Below are 19500 nucleotides of genomic sequence, written 5' to 3' on the forward strand. Positions count from 1 at the left end.
GAAGACCTTATATTTAGTAAGGGAGAAATTAGAATGTGCTGCCAGAACTTTCTCCTTTAGTTTTGGTTCATTGTGCACATTGAACAGAACAGAAATATTTAGGGTAATGCTCATATTTGTATATGAGCGATTTTACATCTTGGACTTTCCTGCCTTTTGATCTGTGTGGTCCTTCCATGGTACTTTGTGCTGCTAGCTTGTGACAGTTTTTGTATACTAGTGTATGTTATGTAAATAACACTGTGTTATTTCTGTAGACTGGCTTTCTCTGACGTATAGATAAGAAAAAAATTTTTTCCCTATTTTTTGCAGAAAATTCTAAGCTGAGACATGTAGAAAAAGACGTTTTGATTCCACAAATAATGAGGGAGCGAGCCAAGGAGCTGTGTTCAGATAAAGTGCAAGGTAAGAGTCAAATATTCATTGGGAGATGAGATGTTTTCACTTTTGTGCCCTGAATATAATCCTTTTTTTTGAAGTCAAGTAGTCAGAGAATTAATATGTATGATCTGCATCTTATCTGTTCACAGTGAAGCCAGTAGTAAAGCATATAAATCTGATGTGTTGGCTTTGCTGCTTGGTGATGTGGACTGTCTTCCAAAATGACTTGTTCTCAAGGCCTGTGGAATTTAGTATGATCAATACAAAACTTCCCACATCTCAGTCTAGACTATGTGATGACAAAGCAACACAAGAGTTACTATATTCCTGTGCGTAATATTTGATACATATATAAATGGAATTGCCTTATGTGAGCCTTCAGTTAGGGCCTCCCTTATTATGATAAATTAATTTAAATATTCCCAACTAACTGCATCTGTTCCTTGCCCCAGTATTTTAATGATACATGCACATAAACACACACGTGTTACTAGACAGACGTTGAAATTGGATGATACAGTCCACTTTTGCATGTTTCCATTTTCTTTTGAAGAGTACTGGACAAAAACTCTTTAAAGTTGGGTACCACCACTTCTTCTGACACCCAGCTATTCATATATTCCTGGAAGAAATCTGGAACTTTTTGAAGTACCAGAAAGATACAGCTACTTACACACAGGTTAGCTGAGAAAGTTGCTGTAAGAGGGATGTAAGAATTTAAAAAAAAAAAAAAAAAAAAAGGCCCCAGAATTATTCTATTCAAGTGGCTTGCGTTTAACAGAGGGCACTTGTCTCTTGTCATCTAGATCTTTGCTCTCTAAACTTTTTTGATTGTGCACCCATCAGTAAAAAATTTCTAAGCGTACTATCACAACATATGTCTATTTATAAATTATATACATGTACCACTGTACTAGTATATAATGTACATTATGAAACACAAAAATAGAAATTTAAAAAGGATGAGATAAAGATAAAATAAACAGTACTCTAGACTAATTTTTATGTTATTTCTGAAATGGTACAAACCCCTTTATGCTCTAAAAATATTACTATTAATAACAATATTTTTATTGAGAGCTATATGATTGAATATCTTCTTTTTTTTTTTTTAAATACTTTGTGATACAACAATTTGAAGGTCTGATTCTAACTTCAGGTTATTTCAATACCTGGTTTTAATGGGTGCCATAGCTGAAAAAGATACCTCACAAAGATGCATAGATCCCAATGGAAGAAGTGCATTGTTGCCTGCACTTACTAAATCGTGATATTAATTTTTCAATCCCATTCACCAATTAGGCAAAGGTTTTGCTTGAAATTGGGCTAATAAATGATCATTTTTCCTGATGTCAATCAGTCGTTCTTCCAAACTAATCAGATGTAGCACGTTTATATTTTTATGAAATAGGTTCAAAAACCACTGAAACTCTCATTTGGAATACTTCTAAATAGGTTAGAAAATTCTGTCTCTTTAAAGTGTACAGACATGAGAGGTTTTTATAGGTGATGCACTCGCATTTCGTTCATCAACAAAAACAAAACAAAAATCACATAATCAGGGGAACATATCCAAACATCTGTTTTCAAAATGTGCTCTTCATAGCACGAGCCTCTTTTGAGAAGCGGTTACTTTCTCACTCATTGGTAAAACATCAGCTTCACTTTGAAGGGACATATTATGTGTGTTTATTTTTTTGGAAATACCTGCTAGATAGCAAACTACTCAGAGCCACCTGTCATCACCGGAAAGGTCAGCAACATTCAAACACTTGTCTTTTTGTAAAAGAAGAATGTGTAGTTTGACAACTCTTTTAAGCACTTTCCTGCAAGATAAGCAGCAAACCTCTGTGTGGTACAAGAGATTTTCATGGTCCCTCCTCATCTCATTGCAAAGTCTGGTAAAGATGCTGCTATTCGAAAGGCTTGTTTTTATAAAGTTAACCACGTTGATGTCAGCCTGTGCACTGTGCACTCCTGGCTCCACCTTCTTGGCTGCAATAGCTGCCTGTGAGTGATGGACTGAAGGAGTTCCACATGTGGTACTATCTCTGTAACCTTGCCCTGGATTCCCTTTTTTATTCCAGTCAAAGCAGCTACTCCATCAGTGGTTACAACTGCACCGTTTTTCCATAAAACATTGGTTTTTATTAAAGAAGCCATTTCCTGTTGAGAGTATATCTTCTCCACTGCAGTTCTCCTTTAGGGGATCACGAAAAAAAAGTTCTTTGTGCATTTCATTATTGAGATGCAAATACTGAAACTAAGAGAAGTTAGAAACATCTGTACTTTGATCCAACTATATAGCAAAACTCCCACACTGTGTAACTTATTCTAATAATTGTTTCTTCAAATCTTCAGCAGTGTCTTCTATGCATCTTCCAACAGTATTTGCTGACAAAGGAGTGCATTTTAGTTTGTTGCCATATTGTTTTGCTTGTATTATTTCAGCAATTTTTACCATGGCAGGAAGAACAGTTGTTTCCCCAATGGTATGTGGCTTTTTGTCTTCCACTATTAATTAGGAAACTTCAAAGGAGGCTTCTAGACATTTATCACTAGGTTTAGGGTCAAGTCTAGTTAAAGTGGACCAGCATATTTTTGAGCAGCTGCTTTTAGTGGTTCCCCAAAAGACATAAAGGAGTAGTGTTATAACAATTTTGAGATGAGAAAGTGGTAAAAGAGTTGGAAATATCTGCCATAGGAAAGTGGCATCACATGACAGGTATTTCCAGCACTGCCAGAAGGACTTAATACATCTTTTTTTTTTCATTTGAATGATAGTTGAGTCAATTTTACTTTGAACTCTATACCTGTTGGGGAAAAAAATGAAGAGGAAAAGCAATTGCAGTACTGTGGGTCATTGAAAGAGGATATAAATTAAAAATAATTTGAGAACATACTATTTGTATAATTTTCTTTGGGGGTAGACCAAAGGGATGTGTGTGTGTGTTTCTCCTCTGAACTTTCTCTGTGTAAGATGAGGACTTCCAGCATTTAATTTTCAGTGACAGCAGAAAATATTGGAGATTATTGAGATGTGAGTTGTGGACCATTACCTTACAGCTTCTCCATGCTTTTGCCTCTGTAAATTTTAAAGCAAAATGCTACCTTTTTTTTTTTCTTGTGTTGTTAAGCAAAACTAGAATTTTTTTTCTTCATTCTCCTGAATAGAGTACAGTTGTGTATCTTCAGGAAAGTGAGGTTTGTAGATGCACCTGTCTCCCCTTCATTTCTGTCACCTGTAAGCCAGCATTGATCAAATTGTGTGGAAGTTAGAGGTGGAAACTGAATACTTCTGATGCAATTTTTATGATCAAACAGACAAGCAAAATCCACATTGGTATCTCTATTAAAAAAAAAAAAGTGGTAGCATCAGTTCAGCTATTTGGTTGCACACCTTTTAATGTCGGTGAGGGGGGGAAGGGGGTGGAGAGACCAAACCATGGGAAATGAAGCTTAAGCAGTTTTGTGGAAAAGAGAATTTATTATCTCTTAAATCCATTGCAAAATTATTCCTGGAATAAATTTGTCTTGTTAGTATAGAGGGATAGGTGTTAATCAGAATAAATAGGCTATGGGTTTTATGCTGTAAACAATTATAAGCTATGAACATAAACTGTGTAATTAAGTAATCAAAACTGCTGCAATCCGGTTTGTGTGCTACAGAATGTACACATGTGCATGAAATTGTGCTGTTTACACTAAGTGGCATAGCTACTCATTTAACTTGCTTTCAGTGTAGGATTTTTCTGCTTTATGTTAATTTTGTTTGAATAACTCCTATTAATATACCTTTGTTTCGTTTTGCCTTTAGGAAATTGTGGTAAATGCATTGGTAATATAGGAAATAAAGCTATTCTACAAGTATGGGCCTTTACAATTTACTTGATCACACTTGGTTCATATGTGTCCCTATGGGGAGCCCCTATACATTCAATAGTGCTCTGCATGAGGATGGGGGTCCATCTGTATACAGTCCGTTACCTTAGCCTGCAGCTATACCACCTAGAGCTGTGTGCTTATCAGAGCTAATAATGCAAGTAATGACAGCCTGTCCAGCACGTGTTCAAGAGCCATCCAGGGAAAAGAAACCCCAAGGGTTAAAAAATAAATAGAAAATAAAGGTTTTGTTAACTCAAGAGGTGATCCTGTTACCCTAGCATGCTTAAATGGGTGACCCGTTGCTGTGCTTTATTGTTGGCATACCAAAATAGCTTAGGGATGAAATAACCATGAAAATGTGTACATCTGATAATTTTTAAAAACAGTTAAGTATTGTCTCTAGTCCAATTTAATTTTACTTAGATTGTTTAAATTTACTTTGAACTTTTTTCGATTGTTCCAGTATAGTTCTTCTGTGCTGCATATTTCTCAAGAATTTAGTACATCTCAGTTGCAGAATAATTTCTGCGTGTTTAAGATTTTCAGGCATTTTTTCAGTGAAAACGGATATATTAGTTGCTTTGTTAAGAGGATAAATATGCTTTCTGCAAAACATTAGTCAATTTTCCATGACCATTATGTAAATATGCTTTATTGTGTTAATATTCATGCACTGTATTTGTGTGAAACTGTGGGCTATTATAGCAGTATCAAAAGTGTCGTAAAAAACAAGCAAATAAAAAAACCAAACAACATTGTCATACAGGAACTTTTTACTGTATTTGTACAAACTGCAGCATGAGTTCATCTGAAATAATATTAAAACCATGTATTTCTGTATCATTTTGTCCTTGGCATATAAAAATACGTGCTTGCAAACTGAAATATTCAAAAGGAACATTTATTTGCCATTGTCTCATCCATTGCTTTTATGAAATAATTTCTTAAGCAAGCTGTTTTCTTTTAAAATGATCAAGTTTTTGTCTTTGATTTCCAGTTATAAAATTTTAAGTTGAGTAAACTTCTTTAAAGCAAAATCAGCAAATTTCAGGAACCTGAAGTTAGGATTTTTCATCAGAAGGTTTATCTTTAGCTTATCAAAACTTCTGTAGTTTCATCTAGCTGTGCTTTCCATGACTCCCCTCTGCTCTGAAACTAGGGACACTCACTAAAAAAAAAAGCTGCTTTGGTTGATCTTGATCACATCTACAGACATGTTTCTCCATTTCTTAAGAGCACTTACTCTGTTCAGAGTTAGCACTTATGAAACTTAACTTGACGGGTTTAGGTAGAGAAGAACTTTAAGGACAAAAACTTTAGAGATTGTATGCTCAGTTCAGTTTCATTTTGGGTTACTTGGCTTGGAAAATAAAAAGAGAGACAACTGAATGACAGGTTGTGGGTTTAGACTCTGAAGACCTTGAGATCCCGAAAATAAATTTCTGGATCACCGAGTCAGTCATGAGATCATAATTTTGTGTTATACTTGTTGTAAATGTTTTGTGTATTTGTTTTATTATAAAGCAATTCTGCCCACCTTCCAAAACCTCACACTTTTTTTGCTGGGAGAAAAACAATCTTGCTCCAGAGACAAGGGCTTTTAGTTCTAAACTTTTTTCTTCTAAATTTTGCTGTCTACTACTGATACATGGTCTGGGTTTGGGCCTTTCAAGGTCAGGAAGACTGACTTGCAAATGTCTTCTGTAATTGTGACTCATTTGTAAGGCTCCCAAGTTCATGTAGGAAACTGAGCTACATAATTTTCAGGGTGAATACAGGGATAGATAGTTCAAATCAGTCTGGTTCTGTCATTAGGAAGACAGTGAAGTAAGGGTAAGGGAAACAATTTGGATGATTGAAGACCTGATCCTGCTTGTGACTCTGCAAACAAGAATGTGGCCATTTCTTATTTGAAGCTTGTTGTAGGAGATACTCATTTGGCCAAGATGACAAGTTGTTCTGTCCCCCCTCCCCCCTGCTTTTTTTTTTCTTGTTAATGAGACAAAAGGGGGATGTTTTCACCTGTGCTACATTGAGGACCTTCCCTGGAGAAAACTGTTAACGTTGGTTCTGTTGTCCATAGGAACTGTGTAATTAAGGCAACTGGATTCACATTGATGAAAAAGCTCTTGATACTTGGCAAGGCTTTAAAAAATGATTTGGAAAGTGTGGCTGGAAAAGCACATTTCCAAGCAGCCACCCTCCTCCCATTCTCCAGTTTCCCCACTATCCCTCTCCTCCTCAGGGCTCATGTTGATACTTAGTGAAAATGATGGGATGCAACACTACTGCAGGCTTCTCTACAGTATAGCATGACCAGTGTCAACCAGAGTTTTGATAATGTGCAGTTACTCAACAGTCCTGTCACTGACATTATCTCTGTCCCCGTAGGGGCCACCTGCTCTAGACCGTGACCCTTACACCTGACACATCAAGGCCCATAAAACCAACAAAATTTCTGATTGAACTACATGCGATGCTGCATATTTAAATTTCCAAGCACACCTTTAGATATTCCTTAAAAAAAAAAAAGTCCTGTTATATATACTTTCTTAACAGAAATGCTGATAATGAAATATGTGAAATACTTAGCAAATTTCAGCTTGATGTTACTCTGTGGTATTGCTCACTTTCCTTTGTACTGCAGGCCAAGTTCTGTTAATTGATGCAAACTCTTGCCGAATGCTGGGGGAGGATTGACCTGTTGGTACCTACAGTCATGGTTCTGAGGTTGGCACTGGAAGATGCTAAGACTGAGAGTAGTAGGAAATTACATGACAGCTCACATTTAAAAATTTTGATGAGTCATATTTTCTTGAAGCAAATTAAAACTAAAATCACCATTTATAACTGAACTTTGCTGATCTGCCTTTCCTCATTGTGAAAATACAGTCCTTACAATTTTATTTTTTTTAAATTCCCATATTTTAGGAGTATCTGGGAATACAGTGATCTTCTAATTTACTAAAGCAAAAAGATCAAGTAACTGATAAAAACCAATGAGTTAACATGTCAGCTCCTGGTAATTTTTTTTAATTGAGCTGCTGTGACCAGAAATTGCTTACACGTGCTTGTGTACATATTGTTCAGAGTTTGATGGAAAGCCTGAGAGGTTACGTGGGAGAAATCATGGATTTTATGACTGGAATAGCCTTCTCTTATGAGGATGAAAAAAGAATGCTGCCTTATTACCTGTAACTTCATTTTCGTGAAAGGAAGGTTAATATAATTTGAGAACATAGGTTCAATCCAGCACAAAACTGCAGGTGGAGAAGGGGGCGAAAAATTTTATCCTCTGTTGTTGTATTTATTATCTGAACGTTAAAGTACATGATAGCCATATGGCATGTGACCCCATGACCCTATATGAAGCTATTGAGATTACTGTTGTACGTGTTGTGCACTTATTTAAATTATTTTAGATGTTTTGGTAGTATTTAGTACTTTAGTACTGGGAATAAATTATCATGTATTTTTCCCTGGCTGGCATTTCTCAAGAGTAAGATGCTGAATTTTTATATGATGTTCGTGTTTGAGCACAATAGCTTTTATTTTTGAAAAAAATGATTCACCTCTATATGTTTCCGATGAACATTTTCTCTCATCACATTTAACTATGTGAATTAATACACTCTCTAGAGGGATTATAGTATATTGAGTTTTGCTCCAACAAACTGGGCAGAGAGAACAGCTAAATGTAAATTACAATATGAAGAAATGAGAACCTAGATCTTATGGTCTTTTTTTAATGATACTTACAGCATTAACTACTGCAAGCTAGTTTAGAGGATTTTATAGGAAAGAAATATGAGAGCATATTGTGTTGGTTGGTGATCGAAATGTGAGTATTCTGACTAGTGTTAGGACTTTGAAGAAAATGCTCAGGGAGGGAACTTACCCTATTTGATTATTTTTTTTCTTCCCCCCTCCATGTCATTTCAACCCAGCTGATGACAAGAAATGAGTCAGACTGCTAGCTTTACCACTGCAACTTAGTTGTGTGGGGTTTTTTATTTTTTTTTATTAGGGAATGGAACAGCTTTTACAGGGACAAAGAGAAATGAAATCACTTTCAATGAAAGAAAGAGGCCTCATTATAGCCACCAACAGCAGTTATTGACAGCTACACTTCCTATTAACAAGGAGCATTTAAGAGTTTGGCTGTTGGATCTTTGGACTTGATCTAATTTGCTAGCATTAATTAGTTTCTTTTGAGCACAGACACTTGGTGCTCACAGCTATAGATTTGGAGGACTAATTAGGACAGAAAATTGAACAGAATGGGGTAAGGCATTAACCTTCAACCATTACCAGCTGGGGCTCTGATAAAGACCACAGAGTCCAAATGCTCCTATTCATGCAGAGAGTACTCTAATGAATATCAATTTCAGCCAGGTTGCCATATCCTACAAGCACTATCTTGGTTTTGATTCTCTTACCTGGTAGAGATTTTTATGTATAGATATTAAAGTGTTATTGGTAGTTCAGAGCTCATAGTTAACAACCTCGATAGGTTACCTGTGTTTTGTCCATTCTTTCAATTTGGTTTTCTCAAGTTAGAGATTTTATTGGTTTCTGGTTAAGATCCTGAATTTCAAATGGTTTTCCCTGCCCAGCATAAATATATGAACATAACATAGATTAATTACATGATGTTAACAAGTGTTGGTTTAAATAGAGGATGCCTCCATGTTTTTGGATTATTGTAGTACATAGTAGTAATATCCATGACAACTGACCAAGCTAACTACTGAAGGTTGAACAGTAAAATTGCTTCTTCGGCAGCTTTTATGATGAGATGCAATTGTTATATTATGCTGTTAAGCTGGTGGTCCAGTTTTAGGAGGAAAACTGTTCTCTCAGACTGTGGATTGATAATGTTTTAACATCTGCAGAATGGAGGTACTTTAACTATATATAACAAAAGGAGAAAAGCAATTGCCTTTGCCCTTTTGTACCACTTCTTGGATTAATGGAAGTGTTGGACTTGAAATTAAGATCCAAGATCATCAGTTGTTTCTACCTGTTAGTCATATTGCTACTCCCTGACAAACTCCCCGTCAAATCAGGATCATTGCTTCTCTCTTCATACGACTTCTGTAGCTAGAAATTCCTTGCCCAGTGATGAGAAGAGTATAACAGTCTCTTTGACATCCGTTCTTCAAACTTGTTTCTTTCAGGAAGGACGCTAGCATTAATGTATATCCTGTGACTTTTGGAGAATTGAATCTGCTTGGGTTATGTCTGGTGTTTAGCTTTTTGAGGCTGAGATTACCTTTTAGGTGCTCTAATTATTTTCAGTTCTCCACTGGTAAACTCTGTACTGTTAGGTAGAATAGCTGGTTCCATGTCTTAGGGTCCAGGTGAGGTCGTTTTGGCACAAGCGGTGGAAATTGAGAAATACAAACTTGCCTGTAGCTACTGATCGTGGAGTATTTCGTGGTATTTAGATCAGTCTTTAGAGAACCGCTTTCGCTGACTGTCTGTGAGGTGAGCATCCATAGGACAGCAGACACAGTGGATAAGGGGAGACGTGGTCAAGTTCCCCTCCCAACAAAAAGGGGGAGGCCAAGGTGATTATTGTTGCAGCCTCTTAGTAATACCAGGTTGTATTTTTTCCTAGATGCTATATACGGTATTTGCTGATTCTCATAGTTTTATTTTCCAGTTGAGATGTATTGATTCTTGTGTGTCAGTCATTCTTACTGCCAGCAAGTGGGGGCATACTTGGGTTTTTCTGTATCCACTCATTGGTGGTGGTGGTGATAACCTGCAGATACTGTAGCTTATGTATTAGAGTACTACAGTATTGTATTACTGTGGCATAGTTGCACATAGCAATGCATTGTTAACGGCAGTACATGTGACTTATGGTAACTGTTATTTTAACTGCATGTCCTTAATGATGTATTAAGTAGTTGCTTTGCAGTTTTGGATTATAAACCCGTCTTAGATACTACATTCAACAGTAACACAGTTAGCACTTTGTGTAAATAAATCTAATACTTTTAAGAGGTCATGGCATATTCCCTTTGCATGTGTATAAATATTTATATTGTATATGAATTATGAATATTACCCTGGGGTTACTTTCACACAGAAAATAGGTTATTTTTCAGCTGTTGAAGTCAGAATGTGTTGTGTAGATACCATTAGGTTCAGCAGTGGAAAACAGAACTTAGTTTGGTCAAAAAGTAGCTACTGTGTATTCAGAAATACAATAAATAGTGAGCTTTCAGATAGCCTACAAGCAGTGTATTGACCTTGTAAAGAATGTGTGATATTCAGGGTAAGGTAATAGGGGAAAACTTCTGTCCATCATTCTTCAGAAAACACATGAAGTTGGCAAGTGTACCTGATAAAGAAAATTGCTCATCCACATCACAAAAACTGAAATTAAGTATTAATTCCAGTTGAGTTAAATGGTAATCAGAAGAGTAGCTGCAGATTCATCTAATATGCCTTGATTTTATGAGGCAGTGCATCATATGAGTTGTAGTTTTGGTCTCTATTATTTCCTGTAGACTGGAGAGCTATACCTGTTGTACATATCTTTGTGTGGCATATTACAAGTCAGCAGACCCAGTCAAAAAAAAGGGCAGGAATCACAGACCTTATCAGAAAATAGGGGAATATAAGTTAAAGTTGAAATACAGTTTGGCAAACAAACACGCTTTGAACAAGATGTGGTGGTCTAAGTGTTCTTCATGCTTTTTGATGTTCTGGAAATACCAGAGCGTGTTTAATGAAATCTCAACTTTTCATCGTGTCTTGGGATGAAAACAAAATTTTAAGCTTCTTTTCCCATGTGGGACAGTAGTTCTAAAGAATGCCTAGCTTAAATTGAGTGAGTTGTCCTTCCGGCACTTATTCTTTGATATAAAAGTTAATGGATCCTGTGGTAACAACACTGACAATGCACATTTATTTTTTTTTAAAGTAGAAACAATGTTGTCTGTTGCTGAGTAAAACCACATTCTTGTACATTATTGTTCAGGTCCTTCTAATCCCCCTCTGTCCCATCCCCAAATTTAGTTTTGTTTGCTATTGTAATTGTTTTCCAATAGTTGTCTCAGTGGTGCTGCATAGAAAAAGAGTAGAGAGATCTCTGCTCTGGAGAGTGTTCTGCTTGCAGGTCTGATGCTTCAGAAGGGAGTAAAGCCTGCAGTAATAGAAGGTCACAAAAACACGCTTTATTGTCATCCTTCTGAATTTTATTTTTAACAGTTTATCACCCTCAAAAATAAGAAGAAAGGAGCCTTGCAGAAAAGAGCACCTGGAACATGTGCTGCCTAGGATCAGGGTAAATACCTTTACATGAAGTGTAAGCATATGACAGAAGGTGAGAAGTATTTTGCGTGAGGAATTGAACTGCAGAGCTGGTCAGAGGATGTGGAAGGGGATGGAAAAGAAATACCAGGGCTGTACCGAACATTGAAGGTATAGATGAAGCTTTAAATTTATGCTCAGGGAGTAAGAAAAACAATTTAGCTGCTGTATTCTAGATTTGAGAAGGATACTAGTAAAGGATTTGAAAAGAATCATGTAAGGGATGGAAGGTAATCATTCTGATGGGGTAATGAATAGGAAAGGAACTTACATTAGGAATTTTGAAGAAGATACTCTAGAAGAGCAGTGCATGAAAATTTCCCTTGGATGGAGTGAACAGATGATTCTCTTGATATCCACTGTATTGGGAAGGAGTTGAAATAGTTGTAGGGAATTTTGGTATTAACAGATCTGCCTTCTTACCTTTTTCCTAAAATGAGTTTAGAGGAGGGTTTCTTGAAGTCTGGAATCCCTTTTTTTACCTCTAATATTCAAGTTCAGGATTTCCTTGTATGTATTTTATCACATGTAACATCTTGCGCTTTATGGCCTTCTTTCTTCCCATCTGTGATCAAGAATCTCTCAAGGAGGTATCTAGTCATTCTTCCTTTTCCTCCTCTTCAATATAAACCAAATACGTCCTCCAAGCCTCCAGATCAACAACATATTTTAAGGATATTTAAATAGTCCCTTTGAAACATCATACAGTCTGCCTATGTGTGTAAATTCATCATTACACTTGCATTCCAGGCTTGGTACAGGTCTTGTTTTGTTTCTTGGTAACAGAAATATCCTATAAGCTTTTCCGTAATGGGTTGCTCGTTAAGTTGGTGAAACAGCATTGCAAAGGTGTGGCTTGAGATGTAGTCTCACCTGTGGCTGTAGACTGTCAATCTAACCTTTTAAAAGTCATTTTATAGAGACACAGCTTGTGTTAGCAAAAAGGACTTCTGAAGGCTGTTGTTTAAAATGTGGGAAATGTGTAAGAAGTGTATAATGTGGAAGCACATAGGAGAGAGTTGAAAGCAGGATTTCTCCATGCAATTTTGTCTGGAGTAACTATGCTTTAATAGCATTAGCTTCAATTCTGTAAAGAGGTTGTCAAACCTGAGTGCTCTGGAAAATTAACTCCGCTTTGGAGGACACATTTATCAAGTGTAAGAGGAGTGCAGGGCTGGAAAGGACTTTTAGAAGACACTTTGGGCCATCATCTTCTCTTGTGGCCATATCTGGTATGCCTGTATTGCTTCTGTAATCCGATTAATGTTGCAGCTTCTCTAGACAGGCTGTTCCAATGCTTAGTTAGTTTTTACTATTCAAAGAATGGGTTTTGGTTTTCTAAGTTTTGTTTGTTTGTTTTTTTTTAATGTCTAAACTTTTCATTGTATATCAAGCCATTTATGTTCTCAAACACTGGGCAGATTCATGGTAGTGGTCTAAATAAAAGCATCACTTTGAATGGAAGAAATAGGATAATCTGATTTATCTAGAAAAGGCAAAAAAAAGAAAAAAGAAAAGGGAAAATAAGTAACCATCCTGGAAAACTGTTTCTACTGCTGATCCCCTGAGATAGCTTAGGGAAGTTGTTGGACTCTGAGATTCCAGAGTTGTTTTCAGGAGCATGGAGAATTTAAAACAAAAAACACAGCCAACCTTAATGTTATGATGTAAAAAAAATGACATTTAAATTCACAGGGAGAGCAAGTGCTTTCAGGTTGAAGAAAATGATATCTAGTAAACTGGAGTGATGACAGTCTGCAACTTCAAATATTATACTTTGTGGCCCATTACTTTTTTTTCCCTGCCTTTGGGGTGGTAATTTTCTACAGTGAATCTGACATCCCAGTCAAAATAATTCATAAGACCAATGATGAAAAGTACTCTTTATTTTTTCTGGTCTAAATAGTCTTTGTCATTCCTCATCTGTCCTAATTTTCTCCTCTTATTTCTTTTCTTTGTGTTTTCTGAGTGGTTTTTTAATGCTCTTTCTTAATGTATACGAACTCTCGAACTTACAGCATGCCTTCTATTCATTGTTTAAGAAGCGTAACAGAAGTATAGTCTAAACATTGTTGAAGAAATTGAGCTCCTAAATATGGCAACCCCATGTGTTTACAGGTTTTGCACAAGCATAAATTTGTCCATGATACCCGTCCTGGGTATGGCTATAGAATAGCAATCTGGAGAGGATGGTACCAGTCTCGTGTGCCATCCCATTTGCTACCCCAACAATGCAGCTTGCACGAAGCTTGAGTGTGTAGGAAACGTTCCTCCCGTTTCCTTCCAGACTGCAAAGCACCTCAGTGAGGGAGATACTTGAAAGCAAAAGTCATCACGATTGAAGAAACATGGTGTGCTGACTGAGACCCAGTACAGCAAGGCAAGCACGTAGGCTGTCAGGGATTCAAATGGGCATGTTCCTTCTGCCTGCTGGGAAGTTCAAGATAAAATTCTGCCGGGCCATAATGTTTACATTCCTATATTACTTCAAGGCACTGTTCTGCGTTATTATCTTAATGTAGGCTTTGACATGTACCTAGTTAATGAACAGAAACTTACCATTGTTTTCCATAGAATTTGGAAAAGAAGAATATAAAAGAATGGATACTGTTTGGGGTTATATAACCAAAGATTTTATTATTAATTAATTAGTAATTAACTAAATAGTTAATCCTTAACAGGGTTCTAACAGAGGTCAGAGCTTCTGTGGTGTCTTCAATGACTTCTATCCAATGTCCTATGTTTAAAAATTTTATATTATCTACATCTAATGATGCTTCATTACTGTTGAGTAACAGTACTAATGGTTCTTCAGCCTTCTCTTTTTAATAGAGGTGTCCTCATCTTGTACTTTTGAAAACTATTCCTGATTTAACCAGTTGGAAAATAAAAAGTATATGTGCGTATATGTGATGGAATCTTTTTATTTTATACATTTAAAACAGCTTGAGAAAGTTTTAAGTCCTTCTTGGGGAGTGAGTATGGTGTGGAAAAGAATTCTCTTGCTTCAGCAAAAGGCTATTGTGTAAGTTCATTTTGATAACGCTTCATCTGTTGAGTAACTATGAAACTTCAGAAGTTTTAAAACAGCATATTTTTGGGGAGTCTGTTCTCATTACTTTGCCATCAAATTAATGTAAATACTAGTTACTGACTGTGCATAAACTTTGGAGAAACATCCATTGTTGGGCAGAGAATACTTATGTAAATTACAGCCCCAAAATATAAATTTTGCCCTTCTGTGAAGGAAGGTATTTAACAGAGCTGGCAACTTTTGCTTTAGCTGCATTCTCCCAACAGACTAGTAATTCAGATGGATGGTTCTGGTCTCATGTTTTTCCTCTTCTGCTCTTGCTGTTTAAATATCAATTCAGGAAAACATGGCATGTGATTAATTTATTATTTTTTTTCCTTAAGCTAAATATGCTAGTTCCATTCCCTTCTAGATAATTACCTACAATTCAAATATGCATTTATGTACCTGAATTTAATTAGTGTCTCATTACCGGTATTGTTAATGAAAGGTAGGATTCCATGTTGGATTTTTAAATGCAAAAATATATTCTCTGTGGAAAACTGCTGATTTGACATGAACACAGAATGAAGTTCACTTCTAATTGATAACTAGTTTCACTTAGGAAGCCAGTGCAACATTTCACAGGCAATTCTGTTAACGCAACCTAATTCTGATCTCATGGTCTTACCCCAAGGCTTGTAGTTCACAGAAGTATTTTCGCTCTGAGGCATAAGCAGAGGTCTCAGTGCAGTGCTCTTTGCTCCAGACCTGATGTCACTTATCTCCATTGCCCTAGTGTTTGAGTTGCAATGACCTGACTTGCCTGAAAGCTAATTCAGCCACTCTAATAATGAGGAGGAGGAAAAAATCACCTCTGTGAGTGTGTTAAAAGTACTTACAGGTATTTTAGTGTTTGCATTACCGTATTTCAGGGGCACCTAGATGCATTTCACATAACGAGTAAATTGTAACGGTGAATATAATTGCTTTATGTGAAGCAGGTGGAATTTCCTAGTTTCTAATGCAATATAGCCAATGGCTTAAGTTTGATTACAAGGTTAGTATACTAAAGTTTAGGTTCTACCATGTGCTATGGGCATCCATCTAAAGAGATAGAGTAGTAATGAGTGTTTTGTGTGTCCAAACCCTCACTGACTGCACAATAACTTTTTACTTGGGCAAGTTTTGTACTAAGAGTTCTCCAGTGCTCAAGTCTCTTAAGCCTTGGCTGAACTTGTGGCAAAAAGTCAGGATGATCACCTAAAGCTTGTTCGATTTCAAGCAATCAGAGGGGATGAATCTGAATAAGAAACAGTGTCTAGCCCTAAGTCAGGTAGGATGGGAGACATTTCATCCCAGTTCTAGTCATCTGAAAGTTGTCTAGTCTAAACCAGTCATCCTGTTTAAATCTCTTAGGTGGGACCTAACTGCATTCTGGTAGTAGCTTATGCTTGCGCTCTCTCTCTGTTGCATGTCAAGGCAACAAGAAGGAGAGCAAGGTACTGCCAGAATCGGCTTTAGGTGAGACATGTAAATTTTAGGTGGCTAAAATTAGGTAAAGTGAATTCCACTAGTAGTCTTTTTTGTCTCCGTTCACACGTGTAAATGACGATAAGACCACATATGAGAGAACTATCATGGTCAATGCACATGTGGCATTGCATTGGTATGCATAAAGCAAGGATGGCTATGCTATGAATTTTTGTTACGGTATTTGATCTGCAAAAGCCATGTAGAGACCCTTGGGCTTTGTGAGCATTTGCTAAGGATTCCTCTGAGCTGTTTTTTTCCTCACCATCTCAGGTTGCTTCCATGTTGCTTGGGACTCTCGTTGATTTGTTAGTGCCTCCTCTAACATTAAATATCAGTGTCTTTGCAGCTTCCATGCAGATGTGGGCTGGCAGGATAGTGAGTGCCTTTCAGCTCCCACCAAGATTTGGCAGAAAGTTGATATCTGTTACTTCATTACAAACAAATATCAGCTGGACACTGGAGTTAAAATTTTAAAATTTGGGGAGAAAACTTGGAATGGAATGAAGGTTTTTTACTTCTATGGCCCAAGTTACTTCCCTCTTTCTATTTTTTTCTTTCACCGCTAGCAGTGGGCCTGGACTCTAGTTGAAGACTGAATGAAATTATTTTTCATAACTAATTTGACATCTTATTTCCTGTTTCATTACTTTTTTTTTTTGTCCACAGATACTTATGATATATAAGGCTGAAATCATAGTATTTAGGGGACAACAGGCAAATAATCCCAACAGTATAAACTTAAATTCATAAATCTGAGACTCGCAACCAGCCTGCTGTACAAGAAAACAGATGCCATGCAATAAATTAATACTAAGCTGAATAATAAACAAGATGTATTGTTAATGGTCTTTAAGGCAAAGAAAGTGATTTCAGACTTTCATATGGTTGTTTTCTGTCTTTGTTTAAATGAGGCCCTTGCATGTGTTTTCTTTATTGTTCTCTTTTGCACACATTTGAGCTTTGTTGGGTTGAGAACTCAGTCTCTGGTTGGGCAGTGGTGATTAACTTACACTAAATAGGCAGCAGTAATGTGATTTGAGAATGAAAAGGATTCATTTCTTTTAAATGAGGGGAAAAAACTCAAGGTTGAAGGAAATAGTTTACATAATCTGTAAACTAGTTAAGGAGCTGAATATTTATGCAGGTTGAAATTGAAGCTTAGTTGCCCTCTAGGGGTTTTACATTAATACAGCATATGCTAGCTTTTGGGTGGGTTTTTTTTTCACTGAGAATAAAGGTGAGAGAAGTCTTTGGAAAAACTTACATACTGACAAATCTGTGGTGGTGGAGGCATGTGTACATCTGCATTCAGAGAGTAAAGCTCATTTAGTTCAGAACGCAGAAAATGGAGGAAAGATTTTTAGCCAGATTATGTTCTTGTAATTTCAGTGTACCAGTGAAAAGGTACTCATGGTCATCCAGTCATAGCATTGAGAGATCCCAACCAGAAACGGCCCTTACGTAGAAGTCAGGATACACCCCAAAGTGCTTTCAGTCCTAAATAGACATGGAACACAAAAGCTTACGTGGGGATGTAATGGTGCTGCTGAGAAGGCCACAGTAATGGCAGATTATGACCCTCAGTTTCTGCTTGTGTCCTAGCTGCTGAATGCTGCTTTGAATTCTTAGTGTCCTTAGCTGCCACTGGCTAATGCACAGGGGTCTTCTGTCACATCTTGCTTTACAGCAGCTTGAGCCCTGCTTATGGATCCTGTGACTGAACTTGTTAGAAATGAACTTTTTCTCCTTGCTTAGAAAGCAGTTGACAAGAACTGAATAGTTCTTGTTTGTTTGGGTAGCAGATGATATTTTATAAGGAGTATCCTCGTGCCATGGGAAGAAGTGTGACTAAAATGGTGCTAAACTAAAGCCACATATATGTTTCTCCTCATCTAACTTTTAATGTCTCATTTGCCAATGGCTTTGTAGCAGATGCATTGCCAATATTTGTTTGAAGAATTGCTAAATAAATTCTTTGAAGTGCAGTTGTTTTTCTAAATATGGAATCCACATCTATGTGATTATTCTTGCTGTTTCTTTCGTAAGTGTTGAGACTATTATTCTAAAGTCTTTTTGCATCTGAAACAAGGTATTTGGATACAGTTAAAACAAGCACCTCCTGCAAGACGTGAGTACGTGTGTGCATACAGTTTGAGGTACACAGTGTAGTTGATTGTCAGAAGTTGGAGCACTGTCCCCGAGGCTTCATTATACCAAACTAACTCTGAAATAGCGCCAGTAAAGTCTATGGTGTTACACAGATTTTTATGCCATTTGCCCATTAAGCCTTACACTGAAGAACAGTTCCTCTTTTTTGAGGGACTTGCATAGCTGACAAAGAGTGCCTGGTGCATTTTGTTTTGCTTTGTGGATTTGTCAAAGCCTTGTTTGTAAAGCCTCTGTCTACAAGTATTTCATTTTACTGTCTTCAAAATTACAACCTTTGCTATGGAGAAATGACCACATATCTTCATTTCTCTGTATAATCAGATTTATTAATAGAACCCCTTATACACGTAGAATTCTTTGGCCTGGTACTGTTTCATTCTGACAACCAGTAGCATCACAGAAGCATCTGCTTGGTTGTATCTGCTGTATTCTTAGGCATGGCATCATGCTTTCAGCCTGGTGCTTCCTTGTCAAAACAAATGACTTTATCAGCAGAGCTCTTAGGTCATCAGTTCTGCCTTCTCCTGCTCTCTGATGCTTCATGTCCATGCCCAGTCTGCCTGGAAGCTGTCCGTCAGACCAAAAGACATGGTAGGTTTGAGGGGGGAGTGTGTTCGTTGTTTTTAGGATTTTTTTTCCTCCCTTCCATGATCAGTTTCCCTCTGTGAGTAGAAGCACCTGAGCTGATTGCTGTCCTTATGCAAACTTTTTTGGTCCAGAACAGAACTGCTCTGTAAGTGCAGTTGTAGTAAGCTGCCGGTCTTGCATTGTTCTGAATAGCTTTTGCCTCATCTGTTCAGCATAATGTCTCTGAAAAGTTTGAAGAAAGTGTGTATTACTAGCTCGGGGAGGGTGAGTGGCACGGGGGAGTTCCTGATCAAGGGGAGCATCATAATTGCTGTGTTCCCTTAGGGCTGTGTGCAGTGCTCGCAGCTCATGGAGAGTTTTCCAGGACCTGAACAAAATACTGAGTTGTAGTGCTTTGTCATTTGAAAAAGCTTTTGTGCAAGTTTCAAAGATTCAGGAGGAGTATGGCGGCTGGATTATTTGCTGTCTGGTATCCAGGCCATTTTAGTTACCTGGTTATCATAGTCATTTATTTAAAACACATACTAATTTATAGAAGATGGAAGATAAAAATTATACAGTTACTACCAGATTTCCGGATCTTGCTAAGCTTTGGTGGT

At 37.1% G+C, this 19500-nt stretch overlaps 1 protein-coding gene across 6 annotated transcripts in view; it reads left to right on the forward strand.

The window, feature by feature from the left end:
* CMC1 (C-X9-C motif containing 1) overlaps positions 1 to 19500 on the forward strand; it is a 50281-nt gene that overhangs the window by 11435 nt on the left and 19346 nt on the right. For 5 of the 6 annotated variants that reach the window (XM_063325226.1, XM_063325228.1, XM_063325227.1 and 2 more), the window contains one exon: positions 313 to 405. The exons of the other annotated variant lie outside the window; for it this stretch is intronic. In XM_063325226.1, coding sequence (XP_063181296.1) covers positions 313 to 405 — 93 coding nt within the window. The remainder of the gene's footprint in view (positions 1 to 312; positions 406 to 19500) is intronic. 6 annotated transcript variants of the gene reach the window in all.

This window comes from Chroicocephalus ridibundus, chromosome 2, assembly GCF_963924245.1.
Source record: "Chroicocephalus ridibundus chromosome 2, bChrRid1.1, whole genome shotgun sequence".
Lineage (NCBI taxonomy): Eukaryota > Metazoa > Chordata > Aves > Charadriiformes > Laridae > Chroicocephalus > Chroicocephalus ridibundus.